Source organism: Chelonia mydas, chromosome 2 (genome assembly GCF_015237465.2).
Source record: "Chelonia mydas isolate rCheMyd1 chromosome 2, rCheMyd1.pri.v2, whole genome shotgun sequence".
In the NCBI taxonomy this organism is placed as follows: Eukaryota; Metazoa; Chordata; order Testudines; family Cheloniidae; genus Chelonia; species Chelonia mydas.
The window spans coordinates 74,694,233-74,720,083 of record NC_057850.1 but is presented as its reverse complement, the minus strand read 5'-3'; the positions used below and the strand labels follow the sequence as shown (position 1 = coordinate 74,720,083).

The following is a 25,851-nucleotide window of genomic DNA, read 5'->3' as shown; positions in this document are numbered from 1 at the left end:
GTCCGATATCATGCAAAGATTGCAAGACTTTTTCAGTCTCTTCAGCCCTGGAGACAAGCAGGAAAGCAGGTTTTGGTGAAGGTGGAAAACACTGGCTTTTTTTTAAAAAAAAACATTGGAGTAGGACTTACATGTATGGAGTTGGACGGAGGGCCTTCTGCATTTATGTAAGGCACCTCCATTATTGCAAGACTGGTGGATGCAGCCTCACATGAGGGCAGAAGTGCAGACTTTCCCCTACCTCCTTAAGATTCTCTCCTTCCCAACTCTGCTTCCACTACCGATGGCAGCTCCCTCCTTCTTGCACTTGGTTGACATTTGGTGGCCCTTTCCATAAACCCCTCCATGTTCCATTGCATGACCTTCTTTCCAAGTAATGGCAAAAATCCCTAGGTCTTGGCAGCTACTTGAGCTTTGCCATCCCATTGGATTCAGAGAGTTGTGCCAAGAACTGGGGGACTCAGAGCAGTGCACTGTCACAGGGTGGCTGATCCCTGTAAGTGTCCAGTGTGTCCAGTTCTCCTCTACCAAAAGTTGAAGCTAGCCAAATTCAGATTGGAAATAAGGCTTACATTTGTTTAAAGGTGAGAGTAATTAAACATTGAAACAATGTACCCAGGGCCATGGTGGATTCTCCATCACTGGAAGTTTTTAAATCAAGATGGGCTGTTTTTCTAAAAGATATGCCCAAGGAATTATTTTGGGGAAGGTCTATGGCCTGTGTCATACAGGTCAGACCAGATGATCACAATGGTCCCTTCTGGCCTTTGAATCTATGAATATGTGCTTCCAGTTTAGCCAACTGCGGAGGTGGGGGAGCAGCTGGGGCTTTAAAAGGGAAAATCTGAGGAGAAAATCTAGTTAGTCAGGGCTGCCTGAAACCACAGACTGGAGGAGCAAAGAAAACAGGCTGATGAAAGCCACTTCTGAGAGACAAAGCTCTGCAAGCCCTCCCTGGGAAGAGCGAGGGATTGGCCTAGAGGCCAGCGAACGGGCTAGTTTGCTGACGGTCCTTAGCCAGAGAACCTGTGGAGGGAAGCTGAGGAGGGCTAAAGCCAGCAGATGACCTAACCTGCAGATCTTCCTGAGCCAGAGAGTCAATACCATGAGGCTGAAAAGGGATGTGAGCTGTTGGACTGTGTCTGAATACGTGAATCATGAGACTGGTCACTCTCAGTGGGAAGGGCCTGGAGAGTGGGACCCTGGAACAAAAGCAGAAAGAACTGGGAACCGAGTGCTGGTGAACTCCAAGGTGGGTGCCTCTGAATGACGTCCCCGGAGAGAGGGGCAGAAGATTTCTATACACCTTCACATTTACTGTAGGTTTGCTGAGAATGGTTTTACTACAAGGATTTTAGGGAAACAAATTATGCCCAGAGATGAAACTTTGTATGGAAAATAGAGACTGATCCTTTCACGGTAAAACAGAAGAGGAAACAAAGGTAGGTGCATGTCTGTACCGTGGCCTGCTGCAAGAGGACACTCCAAGCGGGATTGCCTTCTGACAAACAGCAACTGCAGCTTTTGACTAGAATGCTGTATGTGTACATGGGCTGGAACTGCACCTAAACCAGCACGTCTAGTGTGGATGCGTTGCGCCACTGCTATTTACACTAGCGTACAGCTTCTAATTAAGACAATCTTTGTTGACAGGCTACTGCTGTAGATAAGATGCGAGAAAAAAATATGCAACAGAAGTCTATACAGTGAATATGGTGTATGTTTTATTCTATTTACAGTACATTTGTTATAAATATAATACATTTCTTGAAAAGCTTAATTAACTTGAGTAGATTTTTTTTTAAAACAGATCAACTCAGTTGTTATAGTTACATAATAAAGTGAATGACAATTTAAACGACAATTTCATGGTTGTGAAATAGTGCATTCTGTACTGAGATGAATGAGAAAACACTCATACTGGTTTCAAAATTATTTTCAGAACATCTTCGGTGAAGTTGTGTGTAAGCCATAAGGATCACTGGCTATTAGAACATGAGGACACAATAACAAAGCCCCAAACTAATTTTAAAAACTGAAAAGCGGGAAAAAAAACCCAAACCAAAAAAGACCCAGTATAAATTGCATTTAACAACCTATCAAACTTCACAGTAAGGTTGGCATTTCTGATTAATAATGGCTTTAGTCAGGAAAAGAGACAACAAGGGTTGTCTTCTGAAATGTCTTTTAATATAGCCACAAAATATATTTAAAACATCATGCTGGAAGTTGTAACAGCAGTCAAGCTGCTTTTTTTATTATTATTATTATTTGGACAGGGCCTGGGATTCACAAGTAAATTCAAACAGTTTTATAAGGAGTATTTTAGTTCAGTGTTATGAGTATAAATTACCAGAGATGCAAGAGACATTAAAAAGGATATATGCATTTTCTGTCCAACGTACTTTGCATTAAGAAACAAATTGGCAAGTAGTCTGAATATTTTGCTATTGTCTCCTACACGATCTTTTGTAAGTTAGATGTTGGGGTAACACATTCCAAAACTGGAATAAATGTCAATCCGCAGAATAAGAAAAATCAGATTCTTTTGGTTTTTAGTATGATCTTTCCGGTAATTGGTCAAATGTTATTGATGATGATCAGTGCTGGCATGGAGTTCTGCTGACTTGTTTCAAACAAAGTAACCTGGTCTGCTAACTTGGCAAATACTCTGTGAGTTCCAAGATTATAGACTCCTGTACGAACAAAGCAAGCTTTCAACTGCAAGCTACAGACCTCCTGGTTTTTAAGCTGAAGTTTGTACTGTGTTTGTCCAAGCCACGTGAAAGAACCATGGATTTCTAGTGCTTCTGGACTGAAAGAGAGGGGGGAGGGGGAAATAAAAAAATCAGATATCTACTTCTGAACCTCTTATGCTTATGTCTACCAAACACGCACACATTCGAAATGACTGTCCTACAAAAAATTTTACTTCACTGTGTAATATGTTTCCTGTATTAACTGGTATGCAAATGCACTGTATCTCTGGTGTTTTGGCTGTCCGATGTTTTTGAAAAAAGTGACTAGATGAGCTGACTAGTGCTCAGCTCTCCATTAATTCTATGAACTAATATATAAATGAGTTATTTACAAAATTGTTCAATTGGGATTTCCTGGTGGATTACTGTCCTTACACTCTTCTATCTGTCAACATTTGTATTAGAAGCCTGGCACATGGAGTTTCATACCCATCTGGTTAAATACACGGGGCAACCCCTTGGCACTGGGCAAATGCATTCTGATTACACTGAGTTTTGCTAAATCTGTCTCAATTATTGCCCTTCAAAATCTGTCTCTGGGAAACTTTTCAGAACGCCTAATTGGGACAATTGCTGAGAATACTATTCAGCTATTTAATTACACTAAGTCAAGTTTGATGACAATCAGGCACTTAGAATATTTTTTGGTATTCAACCACTTACATAGATTGTGGAATAAAATATTCCAAGAGAAGAAATTATACACAGAATTCAACCAGCTCTACTATAGGTAGTGCATCAGAGGCATCTGACTTTTGCCTCTTTCTATGCAACTTCTATTTTAAAAATCTCATTATTTGTTTTTAAATGTTTCTAACTCAGATGGATGGCTATATTTCCAAGTAAAAACTATAGTCATGTGCAGCAGTGGATACAAACTAAGAACTTGTGATAAGTGCTGTTAAAGAAGTTATAATTTTTGTTAGGATGAGAAGTAATTTGTCAAATTTTGTATTGCTTATCCTACAATATGAATTTCTACACAGTAATTCTAACAAACATAGCAATTATCTACACATTTTCAAAACAATGCACTCTTACTGTACACCATTTTAGAAGAATTTTAGATGAAAATAACTATATTTTAGCATTTTAAAAGTTAACTCTTTTGTTACAGTTGAGAAATTGTCTTAAACAAAATTAATTTTTAATGAAAACAACATGTGTGTTGATGTTCCTCTCATTTTGCTGATATCTTCATTGTAGGAAACATTTCCCCAAAACAAGGAGATTTAAACAGCAAAAACATAAAATATTGTTGTCGCACCTTTCTTTATAATCCAGTCACTGCTCCCAGCCCTCTTGGCAATACAATCCATTTCTGTTTTACTTCCAAATGGACATGGGTTTTTGAAAAATACTCACATTGACTTAATTACGTTCTTATTGAGATGACGAAAAACTCCCATTGACATCAATGGGAACACAGTGAGGATGAAAGTCCTATCCTAAATATTTGATACATTTAATACACACTTGATAAAATGATGTAAATAAAATCGGATTAAGAGATCTTAGTAGCACTGTGACCTATATTCACAATAAACATTTGTTGTAATTTAACATTTAGAAGTTTATTACCTTGTTGTTTTATGCCGCAAGTCAATTATTACATCAACATCAGCCTCAGAACAATTGGAAAGTAGAAGAGTGACAGGTACTAAACAAAGGCTGCAAGAGAAAATTTGTTTTACGATGCAAGATTTATACATATTACTGGTCAGTCCTGAGGATTACAAAATGTAACAAATCTATTTTAAAAGAATTCTTATGTTCTTAATTACTCAATCATGTAAACATTAAAATACATAGTGGTATTTTGTATGACATTATTACAGTCTAATATCAGCTCTTGCAGGCTGTCAGATAACCATTTTTACTTCTGAAAAAGAAAATTCACTGCAGTATATTTATGCCTATGACCTCAGAGAAAAAAAATTATCTCCTCAGTTTGTCTAAATGAGATCTGGTAATGCAATACTTCATAGCGTAGCTTGATTTTTGCAAGCTTTCTATAAAAAGATCATGTAAAGCAAGGTGCATTAATAACAAATTTTGGAATGTGAAGAACATTTGGCCCAACATGCTGGTCTAAATTTTGACTTGCTGCAATAATATCTTTACACTTTCTCTCCATATATTTCTATCCCCTTCTGCATACTGTTGACTAAAAGGGCTATTTAAACTATTTGCTTTAGTTGCCTGAAGAAATACAGGCATTTTAGCCAGGGCAGGTGAACAGTGCTCAACTCTAGCTGGAGAAGTATGGACATTCGAGTCCAACTTATTGCAGGTTGTTTTTTTTAAATTTAGGTATTGCTTTGTATTTAGTATCCTGAAGAATTCTACCTGAATACACTTATTAACACTAATGCTTTTATACAGAACACTCCTTCCAGAAGGATCCCGCAGCACCTTTATACACAAATTTTTCAGGGTCGCGCCCCCGCTTTCTCTGGTCTGCTTCCCAGGAAGGGTAAGGGGGCTGTCATAAATATAAAGGGAAGGGTAAACACCTTTCAAATCCCTCCTGGCCAGAGGAAAAACCCTTTCACCTGTAAAGGGTTAAGAAGCTAGGATAACCTCGCTGGCACCTGACCAAAATGACCAATGAGGGGACAAGATACTTTCAAAGCTGGAGGTTGGGGGGGGCGGGGGCGGGGGGGGAACAAAGGCTCTCTCTGTCTGTGTGTTGTTTTTTGCCAGGAACAGAAAAGGAATGGAGTCTTAGAACTTAGTAAGTACTCTAGCTCGATATGCGTTAGATTCTGATTCCTTTAAATGGCTGATAAAATAAGTTGTGCTGAATGGAATGTATATTCCTATTTGTGTGTCTTTTTGTAACTTAAGGTTTTGCCTAGAGGGATTCTCTATGTTTTGAATCTGATTACCCTGTACGATATTTACCATCCTGACTTTACAGAGGTGATTCTTTTACTTTTTCTTCAATTAAAATTCTTCTTCTAAGAACCTGATTGCTTTTTCGTTGTTCTTAAGATCCAAGGGTTTGGGTCTGTGTTCACCTATGCAAATTGGTGAGGATTTTTATCAAGCCTTCCCCAAAAAGGGGGTGTAGGGTTTGGGGAAGATTTGGGGGGGGGGGGGGGGAAGACGTTTCCAAGCGGGCTCTTTCCCGGTTATATTTGTTAGACGCTTGGTGGTCGCAGCAATAATGTCCAAGGGCAAAAGGTAAAATAGGTTGTACCTTGGGGAAGTTTTAACCTATGCTGGTAAAAATAAGCTTAGGGGGTTTTCATGCAGGTCCCCACATCTGTACCCTAGAGTTCAGAGTGGGGAAGGAACCTTGACAGGGGCCAGGGCTGGGGTTGGGTCAGGAATGGAGCTTTGGCCGGGGATGGGGCCTGGAGCAAAGCCACAGCCAGGCCACGGTAGGGGGCTGGGGCGGGGCAGAGATTACAACTAGGGACAGGGCTGGAGAAGAGTTGGGGGAGGAGCGGGATTCGGTGGCAGCTCCCGCCCCACCCCCCACTATGGCAACTGGCCCGGGTCCCGCCGCACCCCCAAACGTTCTTCTGCACCCTGCTAGGGGGGTGCGCCCCACAGTTTGTGGGCCATGAACTAGCGGTATCACTTCATCACTGAAATGCATCAATAGGATTGCTTACCAGTGAACACTTTAAGACTGGAAGTAAAGAATGCCTTCAAGAACTGACCTCTGCAGGGGAAATTTAGGTAGTAAGCACATAACCCAAATTGGAATGTGACCAGAATTAGACCCCTATTTGAATAAGTGCAGGCTCTCATCATTAAAACAGTCATTTTTGTACGTCATTCCACTTGTTAGTTAGTTTCACTTCAATATCTATTGTACTAGCATAAGAATGTAATAGTTAAGTTGCCAAAGCACGACAAGGAAATGTATACATTCTAAAAACAAAACAAAAACATCTTTTTGCTAACAATTAAATCATTAATATCAAGTTTTGTAAATAAAATTCCAAAACAATCTAAATTTGAAACCTAAACTAGTTCCCTTTATTTTAGTTTAATGCTTACCAAAAAATTGACAAGACTGGCAATACAATAAGAAGCGCATAACCACAAAATAGAAGCTACAGGAACACAATTATCAAAATGAAAAATATTTTCTACAAGTGCTTTAGTTCATTGGTACTACACTAAGTTTCCAATTTCAGCCATGTTAAACATCCTTTTCCTGCCATACTTTATATCCAACTCATGTTAACATTTAGAACATTTGGATATGCTACAGACATAGTAACTAAAAATTAATAACTAGAGCAAGTTCTTTTATCTGTTCATTCAAATAATGTCATTTTGCAGCATATATAGCGTTCACTTTCAACCCACTTCTTAATCACTGTTTATGCTGTGATTTTCTCAGGCTGTGAAGACAAAGATATTATAGATTTCTTCATCATTACTTTCATTAGCTACTTAATGAGTTATCTAACTTAATATTCCTATTTATTTTTAAAGTGAAATTATATAAAGCAAGGGGTAGTCAACTGGCAAACCACAGGCCAAATTCGGATGACCAGATGCATTTGAATGGACCCCGAAACCTTTTAATTTTCTTATTTTTTTTTTATTATTTTCTCTGGCATCTGGACTTTGACTAAACCTTGACCAAGAAATCTGGATCTTGATAAAAAGTAATTGACTACTCTTATTTATAGCAGTGGTTCTCAAAGCTGATCTGCCGCTTGTTCAGGGAAAGCCCGACGCGCCGTACCGGTTTGTTTACCTGCCGCGTCCGCAGGTTCGGCCGATCGCGGCTCCCACTGGCCGCGGTTTGCTGCTCCAGGCCAGTGGGGGCTGCGGGAAGGGCGGCCAGTACGTCCCTTGGCCCACACCACTTCCCACAGCCCCCATTGGCCTGGAGCAGCAAACCACGGCCGGTGGGAGCCGCGATAGGCTGAACCTGCGGACGCGGCAGGTAAACAAACCGGTCCAGCGCTCCAGAGGCTTTCCCTGAACAAGCGGCGGACTGGCTTTGAGAACCACTGATCTATAGTACTTCATTTTCATTTCATGTGTCCAATCGTCAACTGCTAGAAAATACTATTGTGTTGCAATTTTACCAATACATTTACAAAAAAATCATTTTTTTGCTTTATAGCTTGTGTTTGTGTTGAATTTTTCCTTGTTCATGGCAATTTTATTTTATCCCTTTATTTCATCCTTCCTCAGAGCACGATCTAAAGAGGATTTTTATTAAAGAAACAGAAAAAAATAGTTTCCTAAAGGAATCTGGAAATATTTTAAAACGTCATATTAATCAAACCTTTTTTGATGAAATGAGTGATTAAAGGACTCTGGATAATGAAGACTAGTCTTGATAAGGTTAGAAAGCTGGTCTGGTGTTGGTCTTGTGGGTAGTGAAGAGCTTTCTGGTCGAAAAAACTTTAAGAAAACCATTTCTGGTGATTCCTAGAACACACAAATATTCAGACAACTTCATTTAAAATACTCTTATAAATACACTAACACAACACACTGTACAACAAGGGATTAACCAGACAGATGTTAACTTGAAGGTACTATTTTCTCCTAACAACTGTAGCTTCCAATAGATTTCACTATTGTGTCCCAATGTTTATGGGAGGCAATTAAGGAAATTAATGTGTCTTACTGTTTTAGGTGAGGAAGTGGTGCAATTCTTACGACTGGGCTGCTATATCACAGGCAGACTATTAAATTTCCTTCTCCCAAAACTGCTTTTTTAAACCAATGTGTTAAGAGTTCTGCAAATATGTATTACTGGTAAGATAAAAATGGAACAACGTTTAGACAGTGCACCAAGTTAATCCTGGGTTTTCACAAACCCAAGGGGAGGTTGCCACTAGAACTACAGGTATCCAGAAAAGCTCCAAAAGTGGGTGGCATTGGGTGGGAAGGGAACATGTGGTAATACAGTACATCTCTGAAGCTGGAACCTAGGAAGCTCCTCCAGAAATGAAAGCTACCTTCCCCTCCAGACAGAGGAAAGCCCAAGGGAAGGGAGGTGGTGGAGTACTCTCCCCCTTGGGGGATATCAACCTCCAGGATCGAGGGGGTTAGATGATATTGAAAGGTGTAACTTCAGTGCATCACCCTGGCTGCATCTGGTTCAGAATCTAGATGATACGGTACTTGTCCAACACCATCCAGTCTGTTATCTGCTCCAATCAAAGTTACTGATGAGGGGTTAGCTTTCCTCATTCACTTATGAACCGTTGATGCAGAGTCAATAATTAGTGACATAAAATGCATCCCCAGTAATCAACATGCCAGCAGCTGCTAAGTACAAGGAGTTGATTGATTAATCCCATTTCTGCACTTCACTAAGAAACAGTTCACAGTATTCTTAGTCTATTGCTACGCGTGTGTCAACAACTTCTATGACAATAATTTCTTAAAATACTGAAGACAAAAAACACTGAGAAACACATTGAGATTGTGACCTGAGTCAATAAAAGACAGCAGGGAAAATCCTGGCCCACACTGAAGTCAATGGAAACTTTGCCACTGACTACAATGGTGTTAGAATTTCACCCAGGAAATTTTAATAATTAATTATAATAAATAATTAATAATAATTAATTAGCATTATAGTAGCATCCCCAGGTCTGGTCATACTAGGCATAGGCCATTAGATGACAGCATATGCTTGAAAAAAATTTAAGATTATGCCCTTTAAACCAAAACTGTAATTTGCTGCACTCAGACCAGCAACCTAAATGCTCAAGAAGCAAGAAGAATATTCTTATTAACAATGGAATATAGTTGGAAACTATCTTTTTAATTCAGTTGGCATTTCTGGTCCTGCTGAAATGGAATCCATCTTGCTGAAAGGTGACACCATGTGTAACACTAGCTATATTTAGAGACTATACAACTCCATGTAGGGTGTGGAGGGAAGGTTATAAGATTTATCTAACTGGAGAATATTCAATATTATCTTGGATAGCATATATCAACACCCTAGAAATTGCTCTTCCCCCTAAAGTCAGTTACCTGTTCCAAGTCCTCCCAATCAGAATTCCCGAGTATTTTTTTAAAACCCTACAAAAAACAAATATCAAAATTTATCTGAACAGACAGACAAAAATCAATAGGATAAGTTACAGAAAAACAGGTAGACAAAGTAAGTCTGGCATCATTACACTTCATTATTTGATTAGTTAACATGTTTGAAACCCTTAGTTCAAAGCAACATTACACTGGTACTGAAAGACTGGCAACAGATTGACAATTTAACACCCCAAATTTAAGACTAGTCTTTTGGTTCCTAAATAAGACATCACTTTGACAACCCTCTTTGTACCCAGAGGATGAAATACTGGCTATGCTGAAGTCATGGCAAAACTCCCATTGACTTCAATAGGGTCTGGACTCCACCCACAGTTACTATATTTGGGAGGAAAGGCTTTCAAAACACAAGCACTCAGAGTGCTGGCTCTCCACTAACAACATCTCACTGAGTTTCCTTTTTAAGCAACCTGGAGAGTTTAAGAAAATCTAGATAAGAAACCATAGAATTAGAAAGACAAGGAGGATGAGGTAATATCTTTTAATTGGACTAACAGAAGTTGGTCTTGTAAAAGATATTACCTCACCCACCTTGTCTTTCTAATATATCTTGGGACAAACAAGGCTTCAACAACACTGCATAAACCATACAATTGTCAACTTGTAAGCAAAAGAGATCTCTGTTCTCAGGAACAAATTTAAATAGAATTCCACTAATATCAATAACAAGGAGACCGATGGCACCTTAAAGACTACCAGATTTATCTGGGCATAAGCTTTTGTGGGTAAAAAACCCCACTTCTTCAGATGCATGGAGTGAAAATTACAGATACAGGCATAAATATACTGGCACATGGGTACAAAATGCTATGGGTACCCGCATGGCCCTACAGTATGCCAACATTTTTATGGCTGACTTAGAACAACGCTTCCTCAGCTCTCGTCCCCTAGTGTCCCTCCTCTACTTGCGCTACACTGATGACATCTTCATCATATGGACCCACAGGAAGGAGGACACCTGGATTTCAACAATTTCCACCCCACCATCAACCTCTGCCTGGACCAGTCCACACAAGAGATCCACTTCCTGGACACTACAGTGCAAATAAGTGATGGTCACAACCACCACCATATACCGGAAACCTACTGACTGCTATACTTACCTACATGCCTCCAGCTTCCATGCAGGACATATCACACAATCCATTTTCTACTGCCAAGCCCGAAGATACAACTGCATTTGCTCCAATCCCTCAGACAGAGACAAACACCTACAAGATCTTTATCAAGAATTCTTAAAACTGGGGAAGTGAGGAAACAGACTGACAGAGCCAGAAGACTACCCAGAAGTCACCTACTACAGGACAGGCCCAACAAGGAAAATAACAGAACACCACTGGCCGTCACATACAGCCCCCAGCTAAAACCTCTCCAGCACATCATCAGTGATCTACAACCTATCCTAGAAAACATTCCCTCACTCTCACAGATCTTGGGAGGCAGGCCAATCCTCGCTTACAGACAGCCCCCCAACCTGAAGCAAATACTCACCAGCAACTACACACCACACCACAGAAACACTAACGCAGGAACCAATCCCTGTAACAAACTCCGTTGCCTACTCTGTCCCCATATCTACTCTAGTGACACCATCAGAGGACCGAACCACATCAGCCACACCATCAGGAGCTCATTCACTTGCACATCTACTAATGTGCTATATGCCATCATGTGCCAGCAATGCCACTCTGCCTTGTACATTGGCGAAACCAGCCAGTCTCTATGTAAAAGAATAAATGGACACAAATCAGACATCAAGAATGGTAACATACAAAAGCCAGTAGGAGAACACTTCAATCTCCCTGGACATTGAATAACAGATTTTAAAAGTAGCCATCCTTCAACAAAAAAACCTTCAAAAACAGACTTCAAAGAGAAACTGCAGAGCTACGAGTCATTTGCAAACTTAACACCGTTAATTTGGGCTTGAATAGGGACTGGGAGTGGATGGGTCATTACACAAAGTAAAACTATTTCCCCATGTTTATTCCTGCCCCCCGCTGTTCCTCAGACGTTCTTGTCAACTGCTGGAAATGGCCCACCTTGATCATCACTACAAAAGGCTCCCTCCCACCCCGCTCTCCTGCTTCTAATAGCTCACCTTACCTGATCACTCTCCTTACAGTGTGTATGGTAACACCCATTGTTTCATGTTCTCTGTGTATATAAATCTCCCCACTGTATTTTCCACTGAATGCATCCGATGAAGTGAGCTGTAGCTCACAAAAGCTTATGCTCAAATAAATTTGTTAGTCTCTAAGGTGCCACAAGTACTCCTTTTCTTTTTATTGGAAACATTGTTACCATTCAACTTCATAAATTAACTGAATTAGTTATAACACATTTTTAACTTAAATGAGAAAAAGCAAATATCTTTACATAATACTTGATCTCTGTTGCTTGTATTTCAAATGAGCTTACCATCACCTGTACTACTAATGATCATGTACCTTATGCTGGTTTCTTCAACGTGGTTTTAGAATGTTTTTTTTGCAACCACACTAGAATCTCCATCCTGCATTAATATTGGTTTATACAAAGTCTAAGAATTAGTGTGTTCAAACTAACTTTAAATTGTTAAGCCAGTATTAAAGCAGACTTGGTAGACTTGTAAAGGTCTCCCAAGTAAGTGTCAAAAGGTGCTGCTTTTCAACAAGATGGGTGCCAAAAGGAGGTAAAAGCTTTTTTAAAAGCACATTCACCTTCAACTATTTAAATCAGTTTGAAGTTTTTGTACAATGAACGTGATCTCAAGAGGTGTTGGGCACCTTCAAGTCCACAGATTCAATGGCAACTCCTCCCAGTCACTTGACAATGTCTATGTGCTATTTACACCTTTTCCGGATAATGTTAAAAATACTTGGTTTTAAAATTAACTGATGTATTTAGCAAAAAGAATACTTAATATAATTTTACACAAGTCTCATGCAGTTCCAAGGAGAAAAATACATGCTCTTAGCTGAGTTTGAAAGATTGAGATAAATAGGAAGGCTGCAAGAGCTGCAAAGAGAAGGCTCTTGAACCAACTGAGTAAGGACAGAGGAAGCAAGAGCTACAGAGAAATGGAAAAATCCCAGATTTTAAGTGGTGTGAAGTGCCAGTGAGAACAAAAATAAAGGGATCTGGAGAAATTGGAAATATCGGGAGAATCTAGTTAGAATCAGTGAGCTCTCGTTTCAAACCTCAGATTAAAGCTATTCCCTCCCCACCCTCCTTTGCCTACTTTTTTGCTCTCCTGTGTTAACTTTAAGTACCATTCATACCAATTCCTAATCATTTTGAAATGAAGGCTACATGAAAGATGTTATACAAGACTGCATTGTATACTTTGCTCAAACCTAATTTAAAATTAATACTTTTTACATTATTTAGCTGGAAGAGTAAACAAAGACAGGATTGGGGTGTCAAATTCAGCTGTATGGCTTCAGTGCAAGATTATGAGAGCGATTGGGCTCTGAAAAGCGCATTTTTTTAAACTATTAAAAACTGAAGTCAGAGGAACCCATTTTGCTGGTGTGATCATGTTGTAAAAGAACCCTCTAATAAACACTGGAATAAAAGTATACTAATACCCACAATATAGAAGTGGCAACCTCAAAGTATTTGTCTCGAAATGGGTACTAGAGGGGGAAGATCTCCTGTGTTCTTTCCATAGAACTCATGATGTGACCCAAAAGTGTTGATCTATTTGTAACATCCCACTTTCTTATAAACTATGTTTAGCCTGAATAACCATTGATACCCAATTTTATCCTCCAATTTCCTATTCCATATATGAAGCTTCACTGGCACAAGCTACCTCCTCCCTCTGAGAACTTACAAATAGTCACTTCACAGCTACCAGTTTTTGCCCCAAGGTTCCCTTCTCTAAACGAAATTGGTCCAACCCAGTCTTTGGTCTGGTCTAGACTTGGATTTAAAGGTGTGATATTAGCATGTGTTAGCTAACACGTGCTGGCACATTTTAAGAGTCTACTATAGATAAGTTTCAGAGTAACAGCCATCTTAGTCTGTATTCGCAAAAAGAAAAGGAGGACTTGTGGCACCTTAGAGACTAACCAATTTATTTTCTTTTTACTATAGATAAGGAACACTACCTTTAACTTGTGCAACCTGGCAGAATTAAAGCCTAGTGGAGAGCTAAAAACCACATCTTTAAACCCAAGCCTAGGCAAGGCCACAGTCTGAGATACTACCTGTATTCAAGTGTATGGCAGAGGCTTGAAACGCTAAACCTTTGGATCGTTATCATGCAGAACCAGACATCAGCATGGAAGCATGTCTTCTGGAATGGTGGCGAAAGCATGAAGGGGCGTACGAATGTTGAGCATATCTGGCACGTATATACCTTGCAATGCCAGCTACAAAAGTGCCACGTGAACACCTATTCTCACTTTCAGGTGACATTGTAAATAAGAAGTGGACAGCTCCCGTAAATGTAAACAAATTTGTTTGTATTAGCAATTGGCTGAACAAGAAGTAGGACTAAGTGGACTTGTATGTGCTAAAGTTTTACACTGTTTTGAGTACAGTTATGTTAGAAATGTAGATTTTTTTTTGTAAGTTGCACTTTCACAAAAAAAGACTGCATTATTTAAATGAGGTGAATTGAAAAATATTTCATCTTTTTGTAGTGAAAATATGGCAAGGAAAGTTCTTACAAATACCTAACTAATTTTCACTGAATTGCAGTAATTCCTATCCTATAATGAGTACCTTCATAGATGGACCTTTGTCCACAAATTTTACATATTAATGGACATAGCTGGTTTAGTACTAGGATATCTAAGCCAACAGTAGAGCATGAACATCCTTTTTTAAATTATTTTATATATTTAAAATATATAAAATATATATACATATACACAGAGAGAGAGAGAGAGAGTGTGTGTTCGTTCCTCCTCTGCCTTGGTGGATCCTGCGCTTATTGGCGGATTTGCTCGCCTCAGAGGTTCACGGCAGCCCTCAGTTTGGCCACTTTTGTGGCTCAAATCTGCCGTTCACTCAGTTAGCTTCATCATTGGACAGCATGGGGAAAAGGAAGAAGAACAATTTCCCGCAGTCTCTGCTGATCCACCTAGTGGGTCTGGGAACAGGCCAGAGACCTTCCCCTCTGGTGGAACCCACAGTCCAGTTCAACTCCTCCGGTATCAAGTAGGGAGTTGGGGGGATGGAGGATTTGTGGGGAACCTGGGCCCGCCCTCTACTCCGGGTTCCAGCCCAGGGCCCTGTAGATTGCAGCTGTCTACAGTGGCTCCTGTAACAGCTGCGTGACAGCTACAACTCCCTGGGCTACTTCCCCATGGCCTCCTCCCAACACCTTTATTCTCACCACAGGACCTTCCTCCTGATGTCTGATAATGCTTGTACTTCTCAGTCTTCCAGTAGTATGCCTTCTCATCTCAGCTTCTTGCGCCTCTTGCTCCCAGCTCCTCGCACACACCACAAATTGAAGTGAGCTCCTTTTTAAACCCAGGTGCCCTGATTAGCCTGCTTTAATTGATTTTAGCAGCTTCTTGATTGGCTGCAGGTGTTCTAATCAGCCTGTCTGCCTTAATTGTTTCCAAAAAGTTCCTGATTGTTCTGGAACCTTCCCTGTTACGGGAGACGGAATCGTTTCTCGCTCGCTCCTGAGCTATCTGCTTTCCTCTCTTTCCTAAAGCCCCCCGGCCCGGATTTTTCACACTTTTCCTTTCGCTTAGTTTCCCCCCCCGCATTTGGGCCGGACGCTTTGTTTTTTTGGTTTTGTTTTTTCCCGTTTTTCTGAGCTGCGTCAGTGGGCTGGCCGGCCGCCAGCACCCCCCCCACTGCCTGCTCCTGGACTTTGCTTTTTGCTTATTTGAAATCCCCAGAGGAGGGGGGGAGGACTGTCGACCCGCTGTCCGGAGAGGGGAGTGGACGCCCCCAGACCCAGCTGTCTTGTTTTTTGCCTGGATTTTTTCCTTATCATTACAACATTCCTAGCTGCCGAGAGCCTTGGGACAGAGCCAACAGCTGCAGCAGACGCCAGAGGCCGGAGAACTCGCCCGGGCAGCTATGAATCATCGTGGAGAGAGGCCGTAAGACTGAGGGATTTCTTTTGAATTATACCCTCGGAGGGGGGGGAGTTGACTGCGTTTCAGCTGCGTCGGTGGCGGCACAGGGGTGTAGCAGGGAGCTACCCCCAGATCCATCGGTGCCCCCAACCCCCCCCACCACTACTACAACTATCACGGCCCCCGCCGCTTCGTCCCTGCTGGCAATCTGCCATCTGCCTTCGGATCCAGCTGTTTGCTTTGGACTTTGCCTTTCGGACCGGGCATAACAACCAACCAAACGAGACTCTTTGGACAATTGTGGTGGGTCGTCCTCCCTCCACCCCTCCCCCCCGGATTGTTTATCCCATAGCCTACCCCTACTACCGGACCCCGATTTTTGCCCCCCCTCCTCCTTCCAGTGTCTCCCTGTCTCTCCCTGCTTACAATGGCAGAGAAGGAGGGACGCAAGGCCCCTCCAACGAAATTGGTTGTCCCTCCCCCATCTACTCCCCTGCCCACCCCTCAAGATCTCCCCACCGCCTCCATTGTTAGAACCCCTGCCACCGCCCCTGCTGGGGCATCGGCAGTGGGAGGCACCGGGGCAATTACTACTGCTACTCTGGTTCTTGCCCCATTAGATTCTAGGAACCCCCCCTCAGTTAGACGGAAAAATCGAAGCGGGCCAAAAGGGAAGGGCCCCGCTAATGCCGCTGGGCCCTCCATGGCAGAGGCCGCCCCCACCACTGTGGCCTCGTCATCGGTCGTGGCACCCCTCCCAGCTGTTCCCTCCACCAGCACTGCGACCGTCCCTCCCCCGGCCCCCAGGACGTATGCCCGGGTGGCGACAGGCCCCCCCTCACCTGCCGCCTCCTCATCTCGCCCACCCACTGCCTCCGCTGCCACCACTAGCAACCGGGGCCCTCTTCCCGCCCTGACCAGGAAGCACGGTGTCCGTTGCCTCCTAGTGCCCGCCTCGCCCCACGTGGAGGCATACGTGCAGGCGTTGGCGAAAGTGGTAGGACCCATGGCCATTGTGGCGGCCTCCAAGATGTATGGGAAGGTCGTTTTCTTTCTGGCTTCGGAGACTGCCGCCCAGGAGGCGGTGGAGAAGGGCCTAGTGGTGGGGGGGGTGTTTCTCCCCCTAGAACCGCTAGAAGATCTGGGCGTTCGCTTCGTCCTCACCTCCGTTCCTCCCTTTTTACCTAACGTTGCCCTGTTACCTGCTCTCTCTGCCCTGGGGAAGCTTGTTTCTGCTATTAGCCCTCTCCCGTTAGGCTGCAAGGACCCCGCCCTCCGTCACGTCCTTTCGTTCCGCCGGCAAGTGCAGATTTCACTGCCGGCGGGGGTGCGTGACGGAGAGGCGCTCGAGGGGTCCTTCCTAGTTCCCTACCAGGGAGCCCGCTATAGGGTCTTTTATTCCACCGGAGAGGCCCGGTGCTACCTCTGCCGCTCGGCGGGGCATGTCCGCAGGGACTGCCCTTTGGCCCGGGGGGGAGGGGCACCTGAGACCCCCGAGACCCGGCGGGATATCGGCCCCGTTGTTGCCGACACCCCTGGCCGCCCGGCACCTGAAACCACCCCTCCTCCCACCCGATCCACCGCTGCCCCCGTCCGGGCCCAAGAGGCACCTCTCCAACGACGCCCGGGCGACCGCGGGAGTCCCACTCTTGCTGTAACCACCTCGGCAGAGCCTATGGAGGGGGGTGTGGCAAAGCTTTTGCCGGGTGCAGGAGAGGGCTCGCCCCAAGGAGAACCCCCCGCCCCTAATGCTGCCTCACCGCTACCCCCCCGAACCCCTGAATCTCTGCCTCCGCGCCCCGCTCCGTCCCCTGCTACTCAACCCCCGGACGACGCCATGGAGGGCTGGACTGTAGTCCAGGGGAAGCGAGGCAAGCGGAGGGCTCGAGCTCCGCTGCATTCATCTGACGCGGAAGCCCCCCGGAAGACCAGGAAGGGAGGTACCGGCCTTGAGCCTCCCGCCTCGGCCACGAGTGAGATCCATTCGCTGGTGTCGGGAGGTGAAGATAGACCAGCACTGGAGGGTGGAATCCCCCCTCCGCGGGGGACCCTCCCCTCCGAAGCCCCGGAGGAAGCCCCTTCTAACCGGATACCACCTGAACTCCCTACGAACCCCGACGTGACCGTTGAGGCGAGCCCTAGCGGAGAGGCCCCTGGGGTGGTGGGAGTTGGCCTCTCCTCTGTGTATGCAGAGATTGAAGCCCTAGATTTGACCCCGGTCACCCAGGGAGGGGATGATTTACTGCCGGCCGGCCTCGATTTGGGCAATCTCACCCCAGGCCCCCTTTCCCCATGTTCTTTCCCCCTGACTGCCTTTCCGGGTGAGCACCCCACGGAAAGTGGTTTACCACCTGATGCCATGGCTGCCACGACCACCCCGGAGCCAGTACCCAGCATTCCTCGGAGCCCCCTCCCTTGCCCCTTAACCCCCGACCCTGCTCGGGAGGCACCTTCTTTCCGCTGCTCGCCTCCTGAAGCCCAGGGCCTTACCTCTGCCCCTGGCCCCACCCCTATTCCGGTTCAGTTTCCCTCCTCCTGCAAGGCTACCGCCGCCCCTGGGGTTATTTCTTTTCCGCCCTTTGCAGATTCCCCCCAGGGAGCAGTCTTTACGTTTTCTAGTTGCGACTCCTCAGGAGTTGCACCTTTCCCCCTGCCATCCCCGTCCACCCCAAGGCATGAGATGGAGTTAATAACCCCAGCCTGTCAGACACCCCGTCGGCGGTCCGCACCCTGCCTACCCGCCTTAGCGGACCACGAGGCTGTATCAAGAGCCCCACCAGGGACTGCTCTGGGAATTGTAACCCCACCCCCCCATGAGCTGCAGCATGCACTACGGGAGTTCTTAGAACGATGCCGTGGTGCCCGCGGTAGGGCACAGCTGGCTCTCCAGCAATGGGGGGACTTTGATCGACTCCTTCGGGCCGCGAGAGCCCTTATGAGGGAGGGCAGAGGGCAAGGGAAGGGCGGTGCCGCGGCCTACGAGCGGGCCCGCAGCTTCCGGAGAGATTTACTTACTTACGGGATGGGACACGGGTTGCTACGCGACCCGCCGGGGGCCTTGAGCACCCCCACCAATGAGAACTCCCCACCCCCCCAGCCCTCCGCATGACACCTCTCCTTATTGTAACCCTGAACACCAGGGGCTGTAGGATGGCTCTCCGCAGGTCCCAGGTGCTCTCCTACCTTCGGGAGGGGGGGTACTCTGTGGTTTTCCTGCAGGAGACCCACACGGACCCAACCGCCGAGGATAGGTGGCGGCTGGAGTGGGGGGACGGGGTATACTTCAGCCACTGCACGACTTGGCAAGCTGGAGTGGCGACCCTGTTCTCCCCCACCCTGCGGCCCGAGGTGCTAGGGGTCACTGAGGCCGTGCCGGGCCACTTGTTGCACCTCCGAGTTCGTCTGGAGGGGCTCGTGGTCAATCTTGTTAATATCTATGCCCCGCAAGTGAGTTCACAGCGGCCACAATTCTACCAGCAGGTGTCCGAATTTCTCGACACCCTAGATTCACACGAGTGCCTGATCCTGGGAGGGGACTTTAACACCACCCTCGAGGAACGGGACCGCTCGGGGGCCGAGCCGAGCCCGGCCGCCGCGACCATTCTCCGAGACATAGTCGATTATCACTCCCTAGTGGACGTCTGGCGTGACCATCACCCAGATGATACTTCCACGTTTACCTTTGTTCGGGTGGAGGCCCATCGGTCACACCGCTCTCGGTTAGACCGTATTTACCTATCCCGTCTCCATCTTTCACAGGCCCACTCCTCCACCATTCGGCCGGCCCCTTTTTCCGACCATCATTTGGTTACCGTCACGGTCTCCCTCCGTGCAGAGGGACCGGGGCCGGCTTACTGGCATTTTAACAACAGCCTGTTGGAGGACGAAAGCTTTGTGATGTCCTTCCGGGAGTTTTGGCTGGCCTGGCGGGAGCAGTGGCGTGCCTTTCCCTCGGTGCGGCGCTGGTGGGATTTAGGGAAGGTCCGCGCCAAGCTCTTCTGCCGCAACTACACTCGGGGCACCAGCCGACGGAGAAATGCGGCGATAGAGCAGTTGGAACGGGAGGTCTTAGAGCTGGAGAGGCGCCTGGCCGCCAGCCCCGGGGACCCGTCCCTCTGCGGAGCGTGCCGGGAGAAGCGGGAGGAACTTCGAGCCCTCGAGGACCACCGGGCCCGGGGTGCCTTTGTCCGGTCCCGCATCCGCCTCCTTCGGGAGATGGATCGCGGCTCCCGCTTCTTCTACGCCCTGGAGAAAACGAGGGGGGCCAAAAAACACGTCACTTGCCTTCTAGCGGAAGACGGCACCCCCCTCACGGATCCGGAGGAGATGTGTGGGAGGGCCCGTGACTTCTACGCAAACCTTTTCTCCCCGGATCCGACCGATCCTGGCGCTAGCGGGGTGCTCTGGGAGGAACTCCCCACGGTCAGCGTGGGCGACCGAGACCGGCTAGAGCTGCCTCTCACCCTGGCCGAGTTCTCGGAAGCCCTCCGTCGCATGCCCACCAATAAATCTCCGGGCATGGACGGGCTGACCGTGGAGTTTTACCGTGCGTTCTGGGACATCCTTGGCCCAGACCTAGTCACTGTCTGGGCTGAGTCCCTGCAGAGCGGGGTCCTCCCTCTCTCGTGCAGACGAGCGGTGCTCGCCTTGCTGCCGAAGAAGGGGGACCTCCGCGACTTACGAAACTGGCGTCCCCTCTCACTCCTTAGCACGGATTACAAAATCGTAGCGAAAGCAATCTCGCTGCGGCTAGGGTCCGTGATGGCGGACGTGATTCACCCAGACCAGACCTATACTGTCCCGGGTCGCAGCATTTTTGACAACCTCTTTCTAGTCCGAGACCTTTTGGAACTCGGGCGGAGAGACGGTCTGTCGTTCGCCCTCCTGTCTCTCGATCAGGAGAAGGCTTTCGATAGAGTAGATCATGGGTACCTCCTGAGCACCCTGCGGGCGTTTGGATTCGGACCTCAGTTTGTGAGTTTTCTCCGGGTGCTGTACGCCTCCGCGGAGTGTTTGGTTAGGCTCAACTGGACCCTGACCGAACCGGTCAGCTTCGGGCGAGGGGTGCGGCAGGGGTGCCCCCTCTCAGGCCAGCTGTACGCTCTGGCGATCGAGCCTTTCCTCTGTCTCCTCCGCAGGAGGTTGACGGGGTTGGTGCTGCGGGAGCCGGAGCTGCGGCTGGTCCTGTCGGCGTACGCCGATGACGTCCTCCTCGTGGTCCAGGACCCGGGCGACTTGGCGCGAGTGGAGGCATGCCAAGCCATCTATTCAGCAGCCTCCTCCGCCCGAGTCAACTGGGTCAAGAGCTCTGGCTTGGCGGTGGGGGGCTGGCGGCAGGTAAGCTCCCTCCCACCCGCGCTTCAGACCATCCGGTGGAGTGCCGGCCCTCTGCTCTATCTCGGCGTTTACCTTTCTGCCACGCATCCTTCTCCGCCGGAGAACTGGCAAAATTTGGAAGGCGGCGTGATTGAGCGGATCAGGAAATGGACGAGGCTACTCCGATGTCTCTCCCTTCGAGGGAGAGCACTGGTGCTTAACCAACTAGTCCTGTCCACGCTCTGGTACCGGCTCAACACCCTAGCCCCGGCCCCGGGTTTCCTGTCCCACCTCCGGAGATTGATTCTGGAGTTCTTTTGGTCAGGATTGCACTGGGCCCCTGTCGGAGTTCTTCATTTGCCCCTGAAGGAAGGAGGGCAGGGCCTGAAGTGTCTGTACACTCAGGTCCGTGTTTTCCGCCTCCAGGCCCTGCAGAGGCTCCTTTATAGTGCAGGTAGTTCGACGTGGAGCATATTGGCGCATGCCTTCCTACGCCGCTTCCATGGGCTCCGATATGACCGGCAGCTCTTTTATCTTTGTCCGAGAGGTTTTCCGCGAGACCTCTCCGGGCTGCCGGATTTCTACCAGGACCTCCTCCGGACCTGGAAACTGTTTTCAACGACCAGGTCCGTGGCGGCCATCGTGGGGGCAGATCTCCTCACGGAGCCCCTGCTACACAACCCCCAACTTCGTGTGCAGGCGGCGGAGTCCCGCACGGTGTGCCAGAGGTTGGTCCTGGCGGGAGTTACGAGGGTCGGGGACCTCCTGGACTACGACCGGGGAGACTGGCTGGATCCCCCGACGCTCGCTCGACGCATGGGGCTCTCCAGCCTTCGCACCCCCCGGCGCGTGCTTCAGGAGGTGAAGGCCGCTTTGACCCCCGCCGCTCGGGCTTATGTTAGCCGAGCCTTGCGCGAGGGCGCACCCCGCCCATCCTCTACCCCAGGCCCGCCGGACCTTTCCATCGGGCCCCTACCCTGCCGATCCCAACACACCCCTCATCCTTTCACTGCAAGCCGGCTGCATGAACTGCAACCGGTCGGTTTTCAAGTTGCACCACGGCAATATTTATATACACTCACGCTTCATACCCTTCACGCCCGCACCCTGGTGTCCCGCCCCGATACAAAGTGGCGAGATCTCCTACCACCTTTGGAGGGTGAGCGACCTCGATGGGCCAGCCTGTACTCCACCCTGGTCCCGAGGCCCGTCGGGGACATCAGTTGGCGGCTCCTTCACGGAGCTGTGAGCACGGGCGTGTTTTTGACACGGTTTACTTCCATCCCGGATACTTGTCCTTTCTGTAGTGTGAGGGAAACCCTGGCGCATGTCTATTTAGAGTGTGCCAGATTGCAGCCCCTTTTTCGGCTCCTCACAAATCTTCTATTGCGCTTTTGGCTTCATTTTTCTCCCCACCTCTTCATCTATGCACTCCCCATCCGTGGCCCCACCAAGTCGCGGGATCTCCTGGTTAACCTCCTCCTAGCCTTGGCTAAAACAGCCATTTATAAGACCAGAGAGCGGAGGTTGGCTCATGAGGCGTCCTGCGATTGTAGGGCCGTTTTCCGATCCTCAGTACATTCACGCATCCGGGCGGAGTTCCTCTGGGCGGCGTCCACCGACTCCCTTGACACCTTCGAGGAGCGGTGGGCGCTGTCCGGGGTTCTCTGCTCGGTGACCCCGTCCGGTTCCCTCCGCCTGACCCTCTGATTGAGGGACAGAGCGAGAGACGCCAGCCACAGCCGTTAGCTGCTGTGAATACCATCATTATTGTCATCTAGGAGGGGTCTCATAATACATGGGTGTACCCCCCTCCCTCCCAACCACCCACCCCACAGCCGTGCCCATCTTGTCGGGCACTCTCAGGAGAGGGAGGGTCGGTGACCCTGGGCGCGGCACTAGGTAACTCGAGGGGGTGGAAGACCACGAGTGTCGAGGAAGCCCCCCCGCTCTAGGCCACCAGGTAACTCAGGAGGGTGGAAGACCACGAGTGTCGAGGAAGCCCCCCCGCTCTGGGCCTGGGCTAACCTGAACACCTCTCCCTCCTGAAAGCTGTTGTGTTATACCTTCTGATTGCGTTGTTTTGTTGCTAAGTTTTTCTTTATCTTTTTGTAATTTCTGTAACTGATACAAATAAACTTCTTTTCTGTTTCAAAAAAAACCTTCCCTGTTACCTTACCCAGGGAAAATGGACCTACTTAACCTGGGACTAATATATCTTCCTTCTATCACTCTCCTGTAGCCATCTGGCCCAACCCTGTCACAATACGTATATGTATATGTATTTAAATGGTAGGTTTATTGCCAAAGCTTGTAATTTTGTAGGCCAGACAGCTTTTACTGTAACATCTCTATTCAAATGTTCGGCTGTATTAGTAGTTGGCTTGAATTGATTCCGTTTTATAAATAAATCCCAATCCTCAGTTTATATTCATAAATTCCTATTTCTAATTTCTGCTTCATATTATTGCTAGAAACTGTATTGTACCACGTAGTTCTTAAAGAACTCAGTCACACCTGGCCTAGTTTCCTTTTTTTCCCCACCCCTGTCTCTTTTTTGGGCTGCTCAAAGGAGTAAGCTACATTTGGCATTCTTTGATTCTAATTTTATCTCAAGAGCAGTTTCTCATGTGTAGGCTTGGGGGGGGGAAGCCAAGGGGATAAACAGATTCAAACTGTCTGTTCATTAAAGACACTACTACACTATTGCACGTGAATCAAGTTTTTAAAAAGCAATGTTGCTTAGCAACATTAGATGCGTCAGAGCACAGCACATGGATGTAGCAGCACTGTCAGTTATAATTTCTATTTATAACTTATTAGAACAAAATATTAAGACTAAGATGTGCCAAAACAGATAGCTGACCAATCTAGTCCAATATTCCGCATCCAACAGTAACCAAAACCTAATGTATAACATGAAAGTGAAAACTCCATCTCCTCATAATGCATATATAGACAGTGGTATAATACTGTACATATAAGGGGAAAAATCTTTCTGATTTCCACAGGGAACAAGCTATGCTCTGAAGCATATGATTTTATTACTCTTGTGCTAGCTAGGATAGCAAAGAGTGATTTAGAATTCCTAATTTCATGGCCAAAAGTTTAGGGAAGGAAATGTATCCATTTGATGTTGCAAGTGCAATTTAATCAGTCTGGTAATATGCAATTATTCATACTGGAATTTGATTAGGTCCAGGATTACACTAAGTTTTTTTTTTTTTTTAAAGAGTTCTGCTGGAATTATTATGGACTCCATGTTGTCAGCATCTTGGTTTTACAGTCTCCTTGAAAATTGCTATGGTTCAGTCAGTTGTGGATGATAATCTCCTGCTGGCAACTGCTGGAAAGGCAATTATATGTTCTCAGTTTAGAGGCATTTGGTAATTGAAAAAAAATGGCTGAATAATTTCTCCCTGAGCAGCATGATTCCACCTTGTAATCTCTTCTGTTCAGTTACAGACAGTGAGGCCAATAGTTAAGGTTGCCCAACACTTGTAAGCCATTGGTTTCAGTTGCTAACTTAAGTCAAAATAGCTTAAATTTGACAGTTTTCCATGCCAGATGTCTGCTTAGGGCTGAATTTTTGGGGGGTTAGTTTCAGTAAAAATGGTTCAGCCATTTCTCAAAACAAAGCTACTTTTCAGCATGGCAGAGGTTTCTTTTTTTAGTAGTCACAAAATCCATTGCATAAGCCAGTTTCATGGTATGAGGATTACACAAGAACAAAAGGCTTTATAATGTGTACAATTTTAGATAAAATAGTGAAATATTTACATAAATAGCTTTTTTAAAAGTACTGACCGGTTACCAGACACTAATGACAAAAATACAACCATTTCGTATCAAAATGGTTAAGAACTCGGAAGCCTGCTCCTCTTAAGCATAAATGGAATTTGGATACCACAGAGGAAAGATGCTCTTATAGGGGAGGTACTGGACAGGAACCTAGGGAGACCTGGGTTCAACTTCCACATCTGTCACAGACTTGCTATGAGACACAAGGCAAGCCACTTACTCTATGCCTCGTTTTCTCATCTATAAAATGGAGTTAATACATCCCATAGAGGGGTTGTGAGGACAAATTCATTACATCTTCAGATGCTGCACTGACAGGGGCTATGTAAATATCTAGACCAGTGGTTCCCAAACTTGTTCTGCCGCTTGTGCAGGGAAAGCCCCTGCCGGGCTGGGCTGGTTTGTTTACCTGCCGCGTCTGCAGGTTCGGCCCATCGCGGCTCCCACTGGCTGCGGTTCGCTGCTCCAGGCCAATGGGAGCTGCTGGAAGCAGCGGCCAGTATGTCCCTCAGCCTGGAGCAGCGAACCCCAGCCACTGGGAGCTGTAATCCACCAAACCCGTGGACGCGGCAGTTAAACAAACCAGCCCAGCCCGGCCGGGGCTTTCCCTGCACAAGCGGCAGAACAAGTTTGGGAACCACGGATCTAAATACATAACCATATCTGCCTTCAGATGCAATTAGAAAAAAAAATTAGTTCTTGTCCTGGCAAGCTAACAGTATAAATATAGTCAAGTTTGCTATACATTTTTGCAGAAGGTCTCACAGGAAATACATACAATACAGATTTAGGGGAAAACAAAATTAAGATAGGTAACATGTAAACAAAAATGGGCAGGATAGTGTTACTTAACTTTTAGTTACTGAGACTCACCTACCTTTACC

General features: G+C 46.5%; 1 protein-coding gene across 1 annotated transcript in view; it reads right to left on the bottom strand.

The window, feature by feature from the left end:
* Window positions 1-2,261: 2,261 nt before the first annotated feature.
* Window positions 2,262-25,851, bottom strand: part of TRAPPC8 (trafficking protein particle complex subunit 8) — a 124,039-nt gene continuing 100,449 nt past the window's right edge. The window contains exons 27-29 of the mRNA XM_037892698.2: window positions 8,029-8,174; window positions 4,341-4,430; window positions 2,262-2,815 (exon numbers count right to left, since the gene is read on the bottom strand). Coding sequence (XP_037748626.1) covers window positions 2,581-2,815; window positions 4,341-4,430; window positions 8,029-8,174 — 471 coding nt within the window. The 3' untranslated portion in view covers window positions 2,262-2,580. The remainder of the gene's footprint in view (window positions 2,816-4,340; window positions 4,431-8,028; window positions 8,175-25,851) is intronic.